This window comes from Amblyomma mixtum, chromosome 2, assembly GCF_055824585.1.
Source record: "Amblyomma mixtum isolate Tamu chromosome 2, ASM5582458v1, whole genome shotgun sequence".
NCBI classification, from domain to species: domain Eukaryota; kingdom Metazoa; phylum Arthropoda; class Arachnida; order Ixodida; family Ixodidae; genus Amblyomma; species Amblyomma mixtum.
Window position 1 is genome coordinate 45,309,468 of NC_143013.1, and position 18,292 is coordinate 45,327,759.

Here is an 18,292-nt window from a genome sequence, read left to right on the forward strand (position 1 = left end):
GTAAGCAATACGACAGCTCAAAAGGTCTGTATCAAAATTTATAAACTAGGCATTGGTTTTGCTTCAACATACCACATCAATTATTTTCTGAAAATAGACGTTCACTGTGCAGCTGTCCAGGTTTGTGTGGTTTGTGCTGTTGTGGATGAGGACGCCAACCTTCTTAGACCGAATCTTCTGCGCTCGGTAGCCAAAGACAAAGAGCATGGAGTCTATGACATTTGACTTGCCACTGCCATTTGGTCCAACAATGGCTGTAAAATTCTGAACAAAAGGAAACATGTTTTAGATTATGATATGAAACAATGCAAGAAAGATGGCTGCACTTTTGATGCGTATGTTTTGTGCATCCCATATATAAGAGAAATACTTGCAATTTAAAACACTGCAAATGAAAGGTCCACACTGCATTTACGAAGCAATAGGGGATATTCAAAATTCCGCAAGTGCGCTTTCCCGCATAACAATGTTGCCCCCAACAAGATGGCGGACCATGCGTTTCCAGCTGAAACAAAGCAAGAAAGACTGTTTTTTTTTGTTTGATTCTTCCAAAATACGTTTCTTACATTCTATCCACACCTTTAGCGCCTGTCCTGAAGCCCATATAGTTGCTTTATAGCGAGGTCGCCCATCTTGTTAGGGGCAACAATGTTATGCGGGAAAGCGCACTTGCGGAGTTTTGAATATCCCCTATTGTTTTGCTGAAGTTATAACCAAGTAAAACACCTTATATAGCCAGCAAGCTGCATGCAAAATGTCCAACAATACTCCAAAGCAACAATCTAGTGAACAATCAATTAATCTAATAAATTAGTGCAAAATAAACCAAAATTACACGAGAACATGCTTCAGTAGCAAACCACAAGAGAAAAGTAGCAACATTTAAAACTAAATACAAGTATTACAAAAACAATTATTGGAAAACCAGCACAGCCTCCAGGTTGCAATGCCAAAAAAGCCCAAGCAAGGCACGCCAAATCTCAGAAAACAGAGCTTCAATATCTGACGTCACATTGAAGAACTTGCTTCCTTACATCTTATGCCCTCCTGGAAATTTGTACACCATGGTGCACCTCTCATGCACGTATACACACCTTGTGAAATGGCCCAATGATTTTTTTGCCAGCGTACGATTTGAAATTGATGTTCTCGATCTTCTTAATCATTAGGCGCGGACCAGTTGGGTCAAATGTGCACGATGCTGGAGGTGGTGGAGGGACATAGATGTCGTCAATGCCTGTAGCAAGGAGAAATGCGACTTTCACACAGGCTCTGTTGAAATGGTGTGCAAGCTGTGCACAGAAAATTACTATCAAGTAGGGGTGTGCGAATATTCGAAATTTTCGAATATATTTCGAATATTATATATTTAGTATTCGAATTCGATTCGAAATCCAAGTATTCGTGTTCTTTCGAATATTCGACATGACGCGAATATTCGTATCTAGCCGAATATTCATTGTGAGCACCGGCGTTCATTTCGATCCGCAAGCCCTATCGACAGATACATAACAACATGGCGGCGCCCACACTGAAGGAAAATTCTTTCTTCCTCCAAGGGCCATGCTGTAGCTGACTGGGCTGGTGAGCTATTTTGTGGCTATACCTGCGAAGCTGGTATAGTCAGAGCTGTGCACGAAGTACCTCGCAATACGTGCCAGGTCAGTTCCAAGTGAGAGGGCAATTTCTGTGGCTGGAGGAGTTGTTTCAGTTAGAAGGGAACTACTTCTGCCTGACCATGTGGTGCAGCTGGTTTTCCTTCACGACAACCTTTTACGTCATCCCAACAACGCGCTTTTGTGCTGATGGCAAGCTAGTCTTAATCAATGCTGTGTACTAGCCATCTTCTCTGATATTTCCACTCTTCTAAGAATAATGTTCGAGACTTTGATACTTTTTGTGCAGCCACACACACCTTTTGTGTTCATTTAATCATCGATAGTTGAACTCTGATGTTCTTCGGTGCCCAAATAAATGTTTTGTAGTGATTGAATGCGTATGTCCTTGATTATTCGATATTCGATTCGATATTCGGAACTAAGTATTCGTATTCAATTCGTATTCGAAAAATTTGATATTCGCACACCCCTACTATCAAGTATACAATAATGCTTGTCACTGAGGCTGGTGAGTAAAGTACCAAAAAAAGAACATCTAGCAATCAAGCACATACGGTCGTTCAAAACATTGCTCAGAACTCACGAAATCCTCCTTCTTCATCCTCATCCTCCCCCATCTCCTCAGCATGGTTCTCGGCGGTACCGTTCTCTGCCATAATCAGGATCCCTCGCACTACAGCAGCCAACAAATAAGCAAAAAACCGAAATGAGGCAACACTAATAACCAGCACACGAAACTCAATGCACTGGCAGAAGTACACAGAGAAGGCTTCTCAGTCAAAAAGCAGATCTCTGCCAACGTATTTAGGCAGGAACTGCTGACATGTCGCAGTGCGTATGGGAAGGGGCTTGAAGCAAGAACGACGGCAAAAGATTGCGAAAAACTGTAAAATAAAAGCGAAAACTAAGTTGTGGCAGGGGCGGACCCATTTGCAGCATGTATTTCTTCCGACTTTTTTGAACAAAAAAAAAAATGGGCTCCGACGCGAATTTCATACCCAAAATTTCTCGCTTGGGAGGTGGTGGCGACCGCCCTCCCCGCCTCTTCACAAATGCACCCCCAAGTAGTGGTCGGGAATTCAGGTGTCACGGATTTTGGGAGATCAGAAAAGCGAAATATATCGTCCATGGTGCGACCGCGCTACTACCAAGTAGTAATCGCGAGCTGTTCTTGAAATAAACGCTTTATTTGCTCATTCACGCGTCTTTCGAGACTAGACAGTGAAAGAGACAGCGCAAACGCCAATCCGCAAATTTGTGTACCCTGAGCGAAACGCCGTCGGCAACGCTTACATGACCGGGTACGCATACTTGGTTACAGGACAGCAAGTCCTGTTTATCTTAGCATACAATGGGTTTATGAAAGCGCAAGAAGTTTACTTGCCTGCGTTAATGAAAGTAGTGACAGATCCTCGAACCAAAGCCAGCCAAATCAGTAAACGTCTCTCGTTTGAGATTGCGTCTATTAGTTCGACTTCGACGCTCAAGGACCAACAACGGCCAAATCGGGATAAATGCGCGCGTTCTGGGTTGCCAAGCCCGGAACGCAACCGGCTAAACTAGGCTTAACGTCAAGACCATTTCACGCATGATAGAAAGTTGGAAAGTTTATCACTTGCAGCGCTTCAGAGTACCTGAAAATTTACCGCTACTAGATAACGTTCTTGAATACTGCATAATTTTTTTTGCGATAGCTTGGAAATATTGAGAAAAAAATTTTAGGACACATTGCACTCTCGTGTAAGACTGATGACACAGCGGCATAACAGCGGTGCTGTTTGAGTTTGGTTCGACTAAGTTAACCGTGATTATACTCGTCATTTCTATCTGTTGTCGTATAGTAAGTACCCCACGCCCAAGTTCGACGAACACTCAGGTGCGTACTAGGTGGAGCCGACATAGCCGACGCGCGTAATCGCATCGCCCGCGCTTGAGTGACGAATGCAAGGCGCATGTCATTTTGTTTCATTCCTTTTGCTTTCACCTGTCATGCCCGATAAAACCGTGGCCCCAATGGGCCTCCGCTGGCTGCCAGAAAGTTCGCCTCTGACAGGAAAACGCATCATGGTTGGTTGGTTTATGGGGTTTAACAGACGCCGTAGTGGAGGGCTCCAGAAATTTCGACCACCTGGGGTTCTTTAACGTGCACTGACATCGCACAGTACACGGGCCTCTAGAATTTCTCCTCCAAAGAAATTCAACCGCCGCGGCCGGGATCGAACCCGCGCGCGTCTTTCGGGTCAGCAGCCGAGCACCATAACCACTGAGCCACCGCGGCGGCGAAAACGCATCATGGATGGGCTGCGGCAGGCAAGTCGCGGATCACGGAGGGCAGATGCTTTCCGTAGTTTCGTGTTCTGCTGCGTCTCATTGCTACGCACACGTACGGCAGAAATAGGCTGCTTGAGATCGAAAACGATGACCTGAAGTTATTGATGGCTGCCGCAGACTGCAGAACAAGTATACATCGGTGACGACAACGCGACCGTGTGCCTTCGGTGCACCGAAAGCATGCGATGAGCAGCCGCAATCTAACGTGTTTCTGTTGACACCACATAGAACGGAAAAACTGCCCGTGCGTTGCTTATCAAACGACACACTGTACTCTCGGATTATCGCGTTTGTTTGCTATACGCGCAAGCAGACGATCGACCCTGCATACCTATGGGGATTGACTCGTCGTTGCGATTTCTACGCCCGTGAACTGCTTCCTGTGGGCTGTAATCAGAAAAGAATCGGGATACGGTCCATTCAGCTGTAGACTGTCGGCCGCCGGCTTTTGCTGCGGGCAAGGATTGCACGCATATAATCTCGACAAAAGCGCGTTTTAACTTTCACCTATAACCGGATGTACACGAATTTAGCTGTGTATCGGGTCTGTAATAGCTTTACCGCAGAGAACTGACCCTGGAATGAAAGGCGCTACAATCAAGCGAACGTACGAAACAACGTCCGCCTACTTTTACGCAGTCAAACCTTGAAACTGCGGTAATTTTGCTACATTACGCGCGTGTTTCAGAGCACACTGCGCGCATGCGTGCTCCAGCAACATGAACTCCCATCGTACGGACGCTTTACGCCTTAAATAATGGTCCTTTTCTCTATTTTTTTTGCGCAACTCTAACACGGCATTATTAACTTAAAAAGTGCTCCGCGCAGTGTCGAAGTTTTCTACGGATTTCTTCCAGTAGCGCGTTAGCCATCGTCTGCTACAGCAGTACTAGCATAGACGGCGCCACGGTCGAGACCACGCCAACCGCGGCCACCGGAGAGTAGAACGGAGGAGGAGGAAAGTAGTTGACGCTACTTTCCCAAGACACGGTGTCCCAAGAGGGGTTTTATGTCAACCTCAGCCTCAGGGTTCGTAAAGCTTGGTGGCTTGGTTGCTCGCTGCTGCGCGTTGTTGAGGTGTATTTGCTTAGTCGTTGCAAATATCCGCACTTTTATGGTTATCGCACTGGAAAGCCCACCCTCAAATCAGGCGTTACGTTTGACCAATAGGCCACAATCGCAGCATATTCAAGGCCATGACGGATGAAGCAACAATCATGGGAAAACTAGAGTGCCTCAAGGAAATCAGGTAAACACATTTTCGCTTTTATGCCCTTTCGGTTCTTTGTCTAAAGCGACAATAAGCTCGTTTTTGTGGATGCAAGAAAGCAACTTAACGGGATCGTCACTCCACGCTTCTTTTCATGTGATCGATTTCTTCCATTTTCACATGGAATCACGTTGAGCTTTCACCGGAACGATAAAACTGCTGCTAGAGTTCCGCCAAAACGTAGCCTGTACTGACACTGCATAGAAAGCGCGCAAAGTGATTGCCTTTGATTACACGTTTTTGACTTTTTAGATATTCATTAATGTGTGCACACACGAAATACACACAGTGGCTGCTGGTTGCTTCAGTCTCTCTCTCTCTCTCTCTCTCTCTGTGGTATGCATATGTGTGTGCGTGTACTACATTGTCCAGTGCATGCTTCCTTCATTGTACATCAGTTTCGTGAGATCGTGGCAGAGTGCACAGGGTGCATAAAACTCGTTTGTAAAAACGCTGTTATCTGACAGGGCACGCACAGTTCAGATGGAAAAGCTGAAATCAAGACTTCGGAATGAAATAGAGGCCACAGAGAATGAAGAAAGATGCCTTCAAGAGTACAGGCACGAGATGGAGTTGTTGCTACAAGAGAAAATGGCCCATGTTGAAGAACTGAGGCAAATTCATGCTGACATCAATGTGGTAAGTATCAGAAAATGTTTGTCATTTTGACGTGAATATGCAGTTCTGTCTTATTAATAAGCTTTTTTATGGGAAGCACCTCTGCTGTTGCCTCATGTCTGGGTCTCACGAGGGTATTTCTCTGCTCTCTGGCTGCTCCAGATGGAGACTGTAATCAAGCAGTCTGAGGAAGACAGGAACAAGCACTTGGATGGGGCCAAGCAAATGCACCACGAGTACAAGCCACTCAAGGACCTGGTCGACAGGCTCCGGCTGGAGATTGGCCTGACCAAGTTACCAGAGCTGCATGAGGAAGACCAGACCTTCAAGCCAGAGTTTGTGCACATATGCTGCTAAAGGGGGGTTGCATGGGTGTAGTGGTTTGCAGTTTCTTGAGGAAATTTAAAGGGTAGCTCCGAGGGTTCTTTGAACATTTTCAGTTGATAATCACATGACCCCCTTAGAGCTGCCCTCTCTCCGGCACAAAAGAAAAACAACAACAGAATTTAAAAAAAATATTGAGTGGAAGTATTTTAAAACAGAAAAAATAAGGCAGCCGAAACCTAGACTGGGTTCCTTCCAAACTATGATATCACGATAAACCACACTATGACTGACATCACGAATACTGTCACAAAATCTGTCGTGTGCACAGGAATAGCTTAAAATGGCACCTATAATTGACAGCTTGGATCATTATTTTTTGAAATGGCTAAAAATAATTTGAATCAAAGCTTAAAACACAGAGCAAATTAAAGAAAATAGTGCAAACTCTGCCACCACAAGTGCAAGGTTGCCCATAGAAGTAGCCTCGATTGAGGCCACAAGGTGGAAAATTTTAAAATTAATTTGTGTTGCAAGGAAATGGTTCGAGGCAGCAAAATTTGGCATACAAGATCTGAAGGCTCCAGAGAGCGTACCATGAACGTTTTATGCTAGGATACAACTTAAAAAGCACCAGTTGGTAACAATGGGCCATGGTGCACAGCGTCCTGTGTTACTTTACTGACCAATCACAACAGTTAACGAAATCAGCTTTTTAAAGTTTGACTACATCGTACAAGCCAGACGCAACAAAATTTTAGAGCTTATAATTTTTTCTTGTGATTAGCTTCTTCTTTAGGTAACAAGAAAAGTTTTGACAACAGACTGTTTTTTGCTATGGAGGCATTCTGTGCAATGATCCTAAACGTGAGCAGAGGTTCACATTTAAAGGGACTATGCAATAAATTAATTGAGATTACGTAAAGCAGACGGGGGGTAGGCATTCCATCACTGGTCACCCCAGTGCAAGAATTTTTGAGCTAGCATCAATAACAACGAAGTTGTAGACGATTAAAAGTTTTGCTCCTCCTCTCCCCACCATCAACTCTTGCACATGGGGCACGAGAAAAAAAATAAAGAAAACAGCTCTGGGACTGGGCCCTGCCCATGAATACGTCATTCGCTGACGTTCAGTTTGCAACTTCCGGTTGTCGCACCCAGCAGCAGCGTCTCTCCGGCCTCTCTTCGCCTTCCTGGATTGCGGCGCGCGTCGGATTTCTTTGCTTGTCACTGTGACAAAGGCAATGCACTGGCTCGCGCTTGCCCGAGGGGGTCGCGCGGCGGCACGATCAGACGATTTTCACGGCTACCGGAAGTGTGTCCGTGATGTCGTGGCTGCCGTGGCTCCAGCGAATGACAGCATGTGGTGGCCTGCCAATGTCACAGGACTAGTGATGTCTATTTTCACGATTTTAGTTAAAAAATCGGTCACTACGAGCACACCAATCAGCCCGCGAATTTTAAAAAACGTTTTTAAAAATTCATAATAAATTTCCGGCTCAACTCCGAAGGCTCATACTTGGTGTGAATGCTTCTTAGCATCATTTCTAAGCACTGAAAACATTTACAAGCGACTTTTCATTCGTTGCATAGTCCCTTTAAGTTGTGTGCAACTGTATGAATATTCATGGAGCTTTATTGCACACAACAGCTTTGTAGATGACGTGAAAAAACTTGTGCACTTTCTGCTTAATTACTTAATGCCCAGAGGATGACTTTGTGAGGGTGTTAAATGGGAGGGAAGACTGCAGGACTCTGGTTCATACTCCGCCAGATGCTACCAGATGCTACAGGAAACATGTGAGGGAAAAAAAAAGTGTCCACTTAAGTGTCAGGCTTGGGGCTAAGGATGAGGTGGAACAATGAATGTAGTTCTGAAATCAGCATAAAAAATAGCATATCTGTGTCAAACTTGATTACATGTCGTACATAAATAATGAAAAAAGTTTTAATTACAGTGTTCCTCCCTTAAATTGTTTCTCACTTTTACACAAAAAGAATCATTGCTACTCGTGATTGTTATTCATCTGCCACGATGTGGCTTCTTGGCACATCATTAATGCGGGTTAATGACATCCTATTCGAAATTGAGTGGAAGAAATTGGCTTGGGCAGGGCATGTAATTTGAGCGCAAGATAACCGCTGGTCCTTAAGAGTAACGGAGCGGATTCCAAGAGAAGGCAAGCGCAGCAGGTGGCGTCGGAAAGTTAGGCGGACGGATAAGATTAAGAAGTTTGTGGGGATACGGTGGCCACAACTGGCACAGGACAGGGTTAATTGGGGAGACATGGGAGAGGCCTTTGCCCTGCAGTGGGCCTAGTCAGGCCGGTGATGATCATCATGTGGCTTCTTTAGCTTTTTCTTACAGCAATAACTGTACAAGGCAATTTCTGTGGTGTGCACAATGTCGGAGAGTTTTAGCAGAGCATGATTGCTCACTGGCTCTGCTCAGTGAGCAACCGGAAGCATTACTGTGCATGCTTGAAACGATCAGGCAGGAGTTTACCAGTGGAGCATGAAGCTATGTGGAGTGGCGCTGTTGAACCGGCCTGTCCAGTATGGTAGCTGCCACTTCATACTTTGTCTTATGTATTTGTGTTTAAGAATAAATAACACCAGAAGTATTTTTTTTTTTTTTTTCATGTTTTAAAATGTTTAGAAAAAAGCAGTTATTTTTTTAGCGCAGCGGGGCAATGAACTATTTGCAGCGCCATTGTATCGGCCTATTGTTTCGTGCCTGTCTATTATTGGATAGCTTAATGGACTGAGGACTTCATTCACTTGGGAATATCTGAGGTTTTATGTCAGTCTAGGTTGCATAGGTGTGGTTACGAGGAATGTAGAGATGGGTCTTCTGTGAAGCTGCTTGAGGGGCAGCGCCTTGTAAGGTGAATCGTCTGCTCCATGTGTACCCGAGGGTGGGGAGAAAGACTGCGACTGCGGGCCGATGTGCCTGACGCGTTGCTCGCAGTTCCTTTGCTCTGATCACTTCAGGTCCGCGGTGCTGATGGTGTAGCCGCGCCATCTGTGGGAGCTTCCTGAAACACCTAGTTCCCTTGGTTTCACATCGTTGTCATCATGTCTGGATACGCCAGCTTAGGAAGACTCAAAGCAAAACGGTGCACAGCTGCCAGCTCAGGGGCATGGCCACACTACCCTTGTCTCCATCATCATCATCAGCCTGACTACACCCACTGCAGGGCAAAGGCCTCTCCCATGTCTCTGCAATTAACCCTGTCCTTGTCTCCACCCTCCGACATAGACCAGCTTGGGCAGCCTAATTCTAAACTGATGCCCCTATTTCAGACTGTGATATAAGTTTGGTGGCAGTGGCAGTCACCCGTGGTGTCACCTGTGGTGTTGGACCAGTGTTGAATTGGATTGTGCAAACTTGCACGAAGGATGCAGCACTTACTCCATTTGTTTCCCCGTCCTTCGTCCAAATTTGTCCAAAGTTAACGCTTGATTACTCATACGTGTCTTAGGATAAACGACTGTTAATTTTTCCTTTTGATTGTTGTAGTTCCAGCTTTTATATGTGGCGTAATGCTAGAAACACATGTACTGTGCTATGTCACTGCATGTTAAAGAATCCCAGGTCATGGAAATAGTTAGGAGCCATTCATAGTGGCATCTCTGATAGCCTGAGTTGCTTTGGGATGTTAAACCCCATAAACCAAACTTTTTATAACCAGTGAGCGCCCCCCAATGCTTCACCTCTCTCTGGTCAGCTAAAATACATTTTCATATGTGCTGCTTCGATAGCGCTAAGCATTTAGTGTGCAAAAATGTTCTCCGAAGAGTGTCAATTGCCTGCTGTCAGTTCAGCATGCTGTAATGAAAAATTCATATTGGTCTCCCCTGACTAGTATTTAATGTGACCCAGGTCACCAGTCTCTTCTGGTCCATCTCAAGAGTGCACCGTCTGTAGCCAGCTTAACTGAGTAGTGCGTGAACTGCAGAGGTGAGGAAATCACTGTTACTTCACTGCAAGGGAGAGCAAGAGGTCTGGGAGCTTTTTGCGCGGCACCATTAAGTCGCTGCCTTAAAATCCTGCCTACATTTACACCTTGATGGTAGTTGCCCGGGTGCGGGCTAGCTGGAAGCAACTGCAGGATGGTGGCGTTGTGTGCAGGTTTTTCGAGAAGCAGAAGACCGAGTGGCACCAGAGCGACATGGCTGAAGCAGCCCTGCCCCCGTCCCTGGCCGCAGCGGTGCAGCAGATGCAGCAGCCGGGGAGGAGCAAGGCTCTGGCCGAACGCCCGCAGCCCTCGGCCTTCCGCCAGCAGCCACCGCCCATGAAGGCAAGTGAATCTGGCAACCTGCTGGGAGCCATGCGCTCGCAGGCTGTCCGCACTTGCAGTAATGTATGGAGAGTACACCTCTGCTTGAGAATGCTCAACTTTGGACTGTGCTCTGAAGCAGTCGCTATTGGTTTTGCAAAGCGCAGCATTTGATGCAAGGCCTCAGAGCACATGCTTTAGCTGTGTACCTCAGGAGGAGCATTGCGGTAGACATGGCTCACTAGCTGTAAGGGGCCACGTGTCGAGCGTTAGCCAGCGTGTAAACACTCACATTTAAGGGGTAATCACATGTTATGTAGCTCATGCCATGGCAGCTGGCAGAGGTGCTGTCATTCGACCACAGCCACCACAGTAGAGAGAGGCTACATTCTCTACTCAAGGACATGTTGAGAGACTGTGATGCCCATCTAACTGTTCTCTGCCTTCTTTCTGGTGAGCAAAGCACCTGGCTTTGTCTTTGCAGTTCAGCAGTTGCCAGGTTTTCCTCAGCCCACATTTTACCGTCTTGCATTGAAGACAGTGAACAGTCCATGCTTGTTGCAAGTGTGTGAGCAAAAAGCAAGCAGTCCAGTGTAAGACTTGACCGACGAAGCAATGTTGCGAAATATACAAAACCAAGTGAGCATGTGGACACCTTTTGATGATGTGATAAGCTTAAAAAGAGCCCAGCATGTCTGTTTCATAAATGAAATTAAAAAGTGACATTCACTGCACATTTGTTTCCCTACCACAGCCATTGTAGTCAGTCATCAGAAGTCATCAGCTGCTTCTACCAAGAACTGTGCATCTTCAGCAGGAAATTCTTCCTGCTGCTGCTGCATTGATGTTATAGTATATGAATTCTGTCTTGCATTGAAATACTGCAGCAAGATTTCAGAAATGGCATTCCTAGTCACCTTTGAGTACTCTTACGGTCAATGTGGAATGTGGCCCTCAGTTAGTCTAGCACTGAAGGGCCTCCCATGATGTGCATTACATCAACACCACTGCAGCCATTTCATGCGTGAATTTCGTGCGTGTTTTCTGAGGGATTTTTCTTCAATACTTCACAAAGCAGTATGACTGTTTTTGAGGATCAGTGTCTGAGCTGAAAGCACAACCTCTTATGAAGGCATGGATCCAATTGCGATGCTATTGTGAATGTGTTGCCGACATCCCACATTACCTTATTTGATGGCTTGTGTCTACACGTCAAGCTGACAAAAGCAGCGGAGACTGAAGCATGCTTATAAGTTGGCTGGTTGGTATACATTAAGATGTCTGTAATGTACCATGACACATGCAGGGCGCAGAAAAAAGGCATGCAGTTATTGTCTGTCATAGCATATTGAACAGGTGAGAATAGCCATTAACACACTTGGGTAGAACAGTCTGGCAGGGACACTCAAACTCGTTTTCACTCTTAGATTTTTCATTCATATGGCTAGGGAAATACAGGCGTACATTGTTGACCATGGAATACTTGCTCTAGAAGTTAGTCATTTTTTCGACTTGCATTTTACCGGTAGACATGGATAAAATGCTTCGTCAGAGGCAGGAATTCAGCTGGACTAGTGGTAAGTAATTACTTAGAAAGTGTGGTCTGCAATCATGAAATTTTTATGCTACTAGTTTTGACGTTGTGTTGCTGTTTTCGCTTTCGTTCATAATTAATCTTGCAGTGATGTTCAAGACAAGCATTCATCAACATTTCACTGCACATCGCCATCTCATCTCGCGGGCGCGCTCTACTTTTCTGTATCTGTGCTGGACAGATCCTCATTTGCTTTTAATTAACCTGGCCACTTGCTCTTGTAGGCTTGCCTGTCCTGCCACCAACAGATCCATCGCAATGCACCAATCTGCCCTCTGTGCAAGGCGAAGAGCCGCTCCAGGAATCCCAAAAAGCCCAAGCGCAAGCTCGAAGATTAAGCACCATCAGCACATCTGTTTTAAGACTTTCCATGCACACATGTTGTTTTTCATTTCATTACATTTTGCCCTCCTTATTCTTTGTCCAGTCAGACTTCACACGAATCATCACATCACACATTCGTTCATGGGGTGCCTCACATGCTAGAGGTACACAGTCTTGTACAAAACCTCATAGTAAAGCCTAATCTCTCCAGGGTCTAGTCTGGAGTCCATTCTGCTCTAATCTGATGTCCTGTAGCAAAGCTGGCACAGCCAGTGTTTAGCTTCTTTTCATTGATCCTGGCATTGTGACACCTGTTCAAAATGGCTTATTTGAAATTTTTGTTAGAGGCAAAAAAACGAGGCAGGCGTTGTTTTGAATCTGCTCTGTGCATTAGCTGTAGTGGTGCCTCTAATTCGCATGTGAAATGTGGCATTTATTTTGCATAGCGGATTGTGCTCATTATTGCCAAACTTGCACAACAGTTTTTTTTTCCTTTGGAACATTTCACCTTTAACATTAAACATTTTTGTGTTTGTGCCCATTTCATTTTGTAGATTTTCATAATTACAGCACAGTTTTTTTTTAGTTATGCTGCCATATTTGTGCTAAACACCGGTACGCTAAGTAGTTAGGCTGTGGAGCGTATATATTTATTTTACTCATGATGAGAAGAAAGGGTGGTTTCAGGACGCAGAGTATTGGAAGTGTAATGCTACTGTCGTTATCTGCAGTCATTAGCTGTAATATGCAAATGCATGGTGCATTAGGCTCAGTTATTGCATTTGATTCTCCCCAATAGGTGGATGGACTTCAGTGCTAGAATTTCCCGTTATAGGGCACATACATTTAGCAGGAGCTTAGGGTTTTGGATTTTGCATGGATAATGTAATGTGCATGAGCTGCAAGATGGTGGCTGGTGGCATTTCACAGTCTCTCAGAACTCAAGCCAATTTTTTAAAAATAAAAATATGTTTTAGGTTGTTGCAGTTATTATTGGTTGTTGTTTTTTTCTGGTAAGTGTATTTTTACGACTTAGCTAGCATGACTAACAATTAATCCCAGACTTTCTAACCACTCGAGACCAGGCAATTGCCATGAAAGTTATTTAGTGTCAGCTTCGCATAATCCATAGGATTCCTTTAGTAAGTGTGGCTCATTTTGCATGGATACCCACAGAATATGTACTCAATGCTGCTGCTTTCACTGGGGATATGAGACCTGCTTTGTTTATAGGAAATGTATAAGTGTGTCAGCATACTTTAGGTTTTCTGCTCGATTCTCATGATAAACAGCACTACTTCTGAAATGAAAGAAAGATTCAGCATTGCTGAAGTTCCTTGTGGAGTGTGTGGTGTGTAAATGTCATTTTGTTTGTTGCCTATTCTTAGTGCGGTTGCTTTCTTGTGCCTGTATGACCAGTGGTTGTTGGCATACTACATACAGCTTAGAGGTACTGGTGTTCCCTGTGAATGGTAGTCTTTCTCCTTTGCTGCTACTAATAAATGTGCCAAAGACTGTGTGCCTCATTCTCATCCACTGCTGTGGCTGAGCTGCTAAGCATGAGTGTGATTCCACTGTAAGCGAATGGCCATTGCCTGTGCAGCTATCAGCGGCATGACTCAAACAGCCTGGAATCCAGCTGCTGTGGAGTATTGTGACAATGTGCTAGGAAAGATTGGGGTACAGCCACCTCCACCTTGAACTGAGCAGAGGGCTGGCGTTGTTTGTATTTTGCATGACCTTATGTACTAAGAATCGGGACGTTCTGGCAGGCTAGCTGGTTCATGATGAAGAGAACGCTTCATCAGAGCGCAGAAGGGAGTGCTTTGTCTGCCCTTTTGTGTGCCTTACATTCCGTCTTGTTCGAGCAGTTTGTACTCGTACTAAGAATGGCTGTTTTTTATGTGGAATTTCTTAAACAAGAACTTGTATTCTTGTTTAGAGAAAAGGTTCTCTTCCATGTCATTTCTAGAGTGAAGGAATGTGGCAAACTAGTTCATGTTCAGGTATTCATTTCGGAAATGTTGGAAGCACCAAGCTTGTATGCATTTATTTTTAAGGGTCTTTTTTTTCTTGGTGTGACCCCTGTGGGCCCCGAAAGCATTGACTTTTTTTTGTGTGTGTTTGGTTTTTGCGAGCCATATTTAAAGTCATTCAGTTTTCACCACAAAAACCTTGGAAGATAAACAGTGACAAACGTATCGGCACAACTGATATTTCTAGCTAAGGGTCTGCTTTTACATGGGGCGTAAGACGAAAGTGCCGAGGATGGCACTTTCGTTTTTTTTTTATGTCTAATTTTCTGCAGAATGTAGGTGTTGTTTTAGATTAATTGCTTAGTACCGCTTTAGTGCCACGTGAATGAAGCTGCATAGCACAGCTGAAACAAAAAATTTCTTGGCATGTGCCAAGCATGACCCCATTCTATGAGATAACTGTGACTGCACGAGTATGACGCAAAGTTTCATGTAGAGTTTACAAATGCGATATGTAGAAGAACCATGTAACTCGTAAACAACCGTTTCCCAGGCAAAGCTTCAATACCTAACGGGACACTGGGTGTGGGCAAAGAAACTTTGCGAAGTTCCAAAACCTAACGAGACACCAACATTTACAAATGCCAGAGAGCCGCGAGCTGCAGTTGGACCCATGAGGAGCCACATGCGGCCACAGTTTGGCCAGCCCTGCTATGGTAGCTAGGACAAAGCACTATGGCAGTGTCCTGTATTACTCTGCTGGTCAATCAAAACAGTGAAAAAAATCAACTTTTCAATGTTTGATTGTATCAAACAAGCCTAAGATCTGTTTTGTCCATTGCCTTCCGTGCGTTCGTCTTTCTTTAGCGGTGTAGAACTTTACCTTTATTAACAAGCTTGAAGATTCTTGGAAGTTCTGAGTCAGCCCAGTTTATGTGAGGCGCTAGGTGTGGCTGGATCCAAAATGTATGCGCAGCGCGATTCTTGGCATCGTCTGATTATGTGGCAGGCTGGAGCATTCCGTGTCAATCTTGGCGAACCGAGAAAACTATTAACGTCCCCTTGCGTCTATTACGAGTGTGGCAGTGCTTGAATAGCAGTCCTCTTGAGGTTCAGTTTGGTGTCAATCACCATTGTACTCTCCGCCACATGCTGCCAGACGTCTGCTTTGTGCTGTTTAATCCTTTCGGCAAAATTTTTGTCTTTCCCTGCATGTGATGCTGGGCAATCTGTGCAGGGAACACTACTCCTGATCATTTATTAAATGATTTACAGATACCACTAGCCTCTTGGAAGAGGCTGTGGAAAGAGAGAGAAGCCCTTTAATGAAAAAACAGAATTTAGCCGGCATCTAAAGTTAGCTGGCATGCTACTCTGTGGGGGGGGGGGGGGGGGAGGGAATTTGGGAGATAAAGGCAAAATGAGAGCAGTTTGGGAAAGGTGAAATGAAACAAAAAGGGGAGAAGGTAAAATGCGGTCATTAAATGCATACTAAGGTGCATCGGCGAGTAATTATGTTACATGAAATGATGAGAGTAGAGAGGGCTTTGCTACTAACATAGGCAAGTTTCTTTCATTTCAGGTCTTCAGTAATAAATATACCTCAATATTTATATTTACGAGGGTCGTTCAATAAAGATTTCCCCTGACCCACTTCCTTTGGACGGAGAGCAACGAAACTTTGCAGATTTATTAGTCCTTCTGTACATAGGTGCCACCCAGGGACACACACTTCTCCCATTTTTTTATGCATCTGTAAACACCTTGCTTGTAGAAGTCAACACGTGGCTCCAAAAGCCATATTGTGACTTCGGAAATCAGAGTCTCATCATCTGGAAAATGCTTGCCCTTCAAATATCACTTCATTGTTCGAAAGAGGAGGCAGTCCGATGGTGCGAGGTCGGGTGAATAAGGGGGATGCGGTAGAATTTCAAAGCCGCAGCAGCGTGCTTCCATCTGGGCAACATGAGAGTTGTGAACTGAGGCATTGTCTTTCAGAAGGCGGACACCTTTGGTGAGCATGCCACGTCTCTTGCTTTTGATGGACTCCCGCAATTTCCGCCGCAGTGAAGCATAGTATGCCCCAGTAATCGTGGCACTATTTGCTAGGAAATCCATCAAGACTACTTCGTGCTGGTCCCAAAAGACTTTGAGCATGACCTTGCCCGCCGAGGGCTGGGCGCGTGCCTTCTTTGTAGGCGGTGAGTCCAAGTGCTTCAATTGCACCGACTGGACACTAGTCTCCCGATCATAGTAATGGACTCAGCTTTCATACTGTGCAATCAGTCTGTTGAAAAAGTCCTCCTGGTTTCCATGGCACATGGTCAAAAGAGCCTGGGAGCATTCGACTCGTTCCTGCTTTCGGAAAGGTGTGAGCAGCCGGGGAACCCAGCTAGAGGATACCTTACGCATGCGAAGATGGTTCTGAATGATTTGTTCCACGGACCCCACACTAATCTTGATATTTTGGGCTAGGTCTCGAACGGTTACGCGGCGAATTTCTAAAATGGCGGCCTCTACTTGCTGGATGGTGTGTTCATCGATAATGGAGTGAGGTCGCCCTGCAATCGGAGCTGTTTCCACCAAAGTCCGACCACATTTGAATTGACGATGCCAGTTCTTTACTACACCATATGATGGGGAATCCTCCCCATAAACTTGTTTTGTCTCATCGAAAATCTCCCTTGGAGTGCGACCTTTCAAGTACAGGAACTTGATAACTGCTTTGTATTCCACTGCATCCATTATCACACCTCACACCACTTCAGCACCTGTGAAAGGAAGACCGTTATTAGTTAACAGTTGCATATTAGCACGTGACCTATAGGGACTTAAGTCATTACACATGCGCAGTTTCAGCATCCTGCAATAAGTAGAAGTGAGTCAGGGGAAATCTTTATTGAACGCCCCTCGTATATACTTCCTTTACTTTGGAGTTCTGCAGGTCGTAGTGGAAAAAGGAAGACCCTATTTCTCTAGTAGTCATGCAGTCTGTTTTAGTTACGTTGAAGGCCATCTGCTACGTTTCACCCCAATCTGATATCTGCGCAAGTACATCGTTTAGAGCTTGGTCTTGGTGCTATTTCAAATATGATGTATTCATCTGCAAACATGCGAACAGTAGCATGGGCATTTTGTGCGACATCATTTATGAAAAGCAAAGAGAACTGCAGCCAGAACTGTTCCGCAAGGGCACCAGAAGGCACCTGTGATAAGTTTGAAGGTTGACCATCAATAGATACATATTAGTAACGGCACAATCAATAATCCTTTAACTATTTACTTATGCTATTAGTGCCAAGAAACCTGACCAATCTGTAAAGAAGCTTAGATTGTGAGATGCAAAAGATTTTAGATAAGTAAAAATGTCCCATCCACCTGTCCCCGCCATTCTAATGCGAGGAAAAAACTAAAATGCTTCAATCAGTTGTGCTGTCATGGATATGCCTTGATGGTTACTGTAAATTATGTTTTATGGGGGTTTGACATCCCAAAGAGACTCTGGCTATGAGGGACGCCAGAGTATAGGGCTCCGGAAATTTCGACTACCTGGGGTTCTCATGCACCGACATTGCACAGTACACGGGCCTCTATAATTTTGCCTCCATCAAAATGCGACCGCCACGGCTAGGATTGAATTCACATCTTTTGGAGCAAGCAGCCAAGCACCATAACTACCGAGCCACCTCAACGGCTTACACACATTGCACAGTTATTCCAACCTGCAAATACTGACCCTGGTTAAAAAATCTGGAGCCAAAATGCAATTGGAACCAACTGAAATCTAACTGCATGCCGTTGTTTTGGCCCCTTCCATATGCTTTTCCTTGACTGGTAAATGCAGAATGAGTGTCTCTTCTGGCTTCTGCTATGCCAAATAGGAATATCTGTTAAAGGGACTATGCAACAAATTAAAAGTCGCTTGTAAATGTTTTCAGTGCTTAGAAATGATG

At 44.9% G+C, this 18,292-nt stretch overlaps 2 protein-coding genes across 3 annotated transcripts in view; one reads left to right on the top strand and one right to left on the bottom strand.

Moving 5' to 3' along the window:
- glu (structural maintenance of chromosomes 4-like protein gluon) overlaps positions 1-3,145 on the bottom strand; it is a 58,982-nt gene extending 55,837 nt beyond the window's left edge. Inside the window, exons 1-4 of one of the 2 annotated variants that reach the window (XM_089571463.1) lie at positions 3,004-3,145; positions 2,203-2,292; positions 1,095-1,237; positions 73-264 (exon numbers count right to left, since the gene is read on the bottom strand). In XM_089571463.1, the coding sequence (XP_089427589.1) occupies positions 73-264; positions 1,095-1,237; positions 2,203-2,275 (408 nt within the window). In that variant the 5' untranslated portion in view covers positions 2,276-2,292; positions 3,004-3,145. Of the gene's footprint in view, positions 1-72; positions 265-1,094; positions 1,238-2,202; positions 2,293-2,617; positions 2,776-3,003 lie in introns of those variants that run through there. The other variant, XM_089571462.1, reaches the window with a different exon arrangement.
- Positions 3,146-4,953: 1,808 nt separating this feature from the next.
- Positions 4,954-13,878, top strand: LOC149359196 (zinc finger C4H2 domain-containing protein). The gene is made up of 5 exons (XM_089571464.1): positions 4,954-5,199; positions 5,688-5,859; positions 6,001-6,173; positions 10,298-10,466; positions 12,264-13,878. Exons 1-5 carry the CDS (start codon positions 5,147-5,149, stop codon positions 12,375-12,377), a joined length of 681 nt encoding a protein of 226 aa, XP_089427590.1. The 5' UTR covers positions 4,954-5,146; the 3' UTR covers positions 12,378-13,878.
- The last annotated feature ends 4,414 nt before the right edge of the window (positions 13,879-18,292 follow it).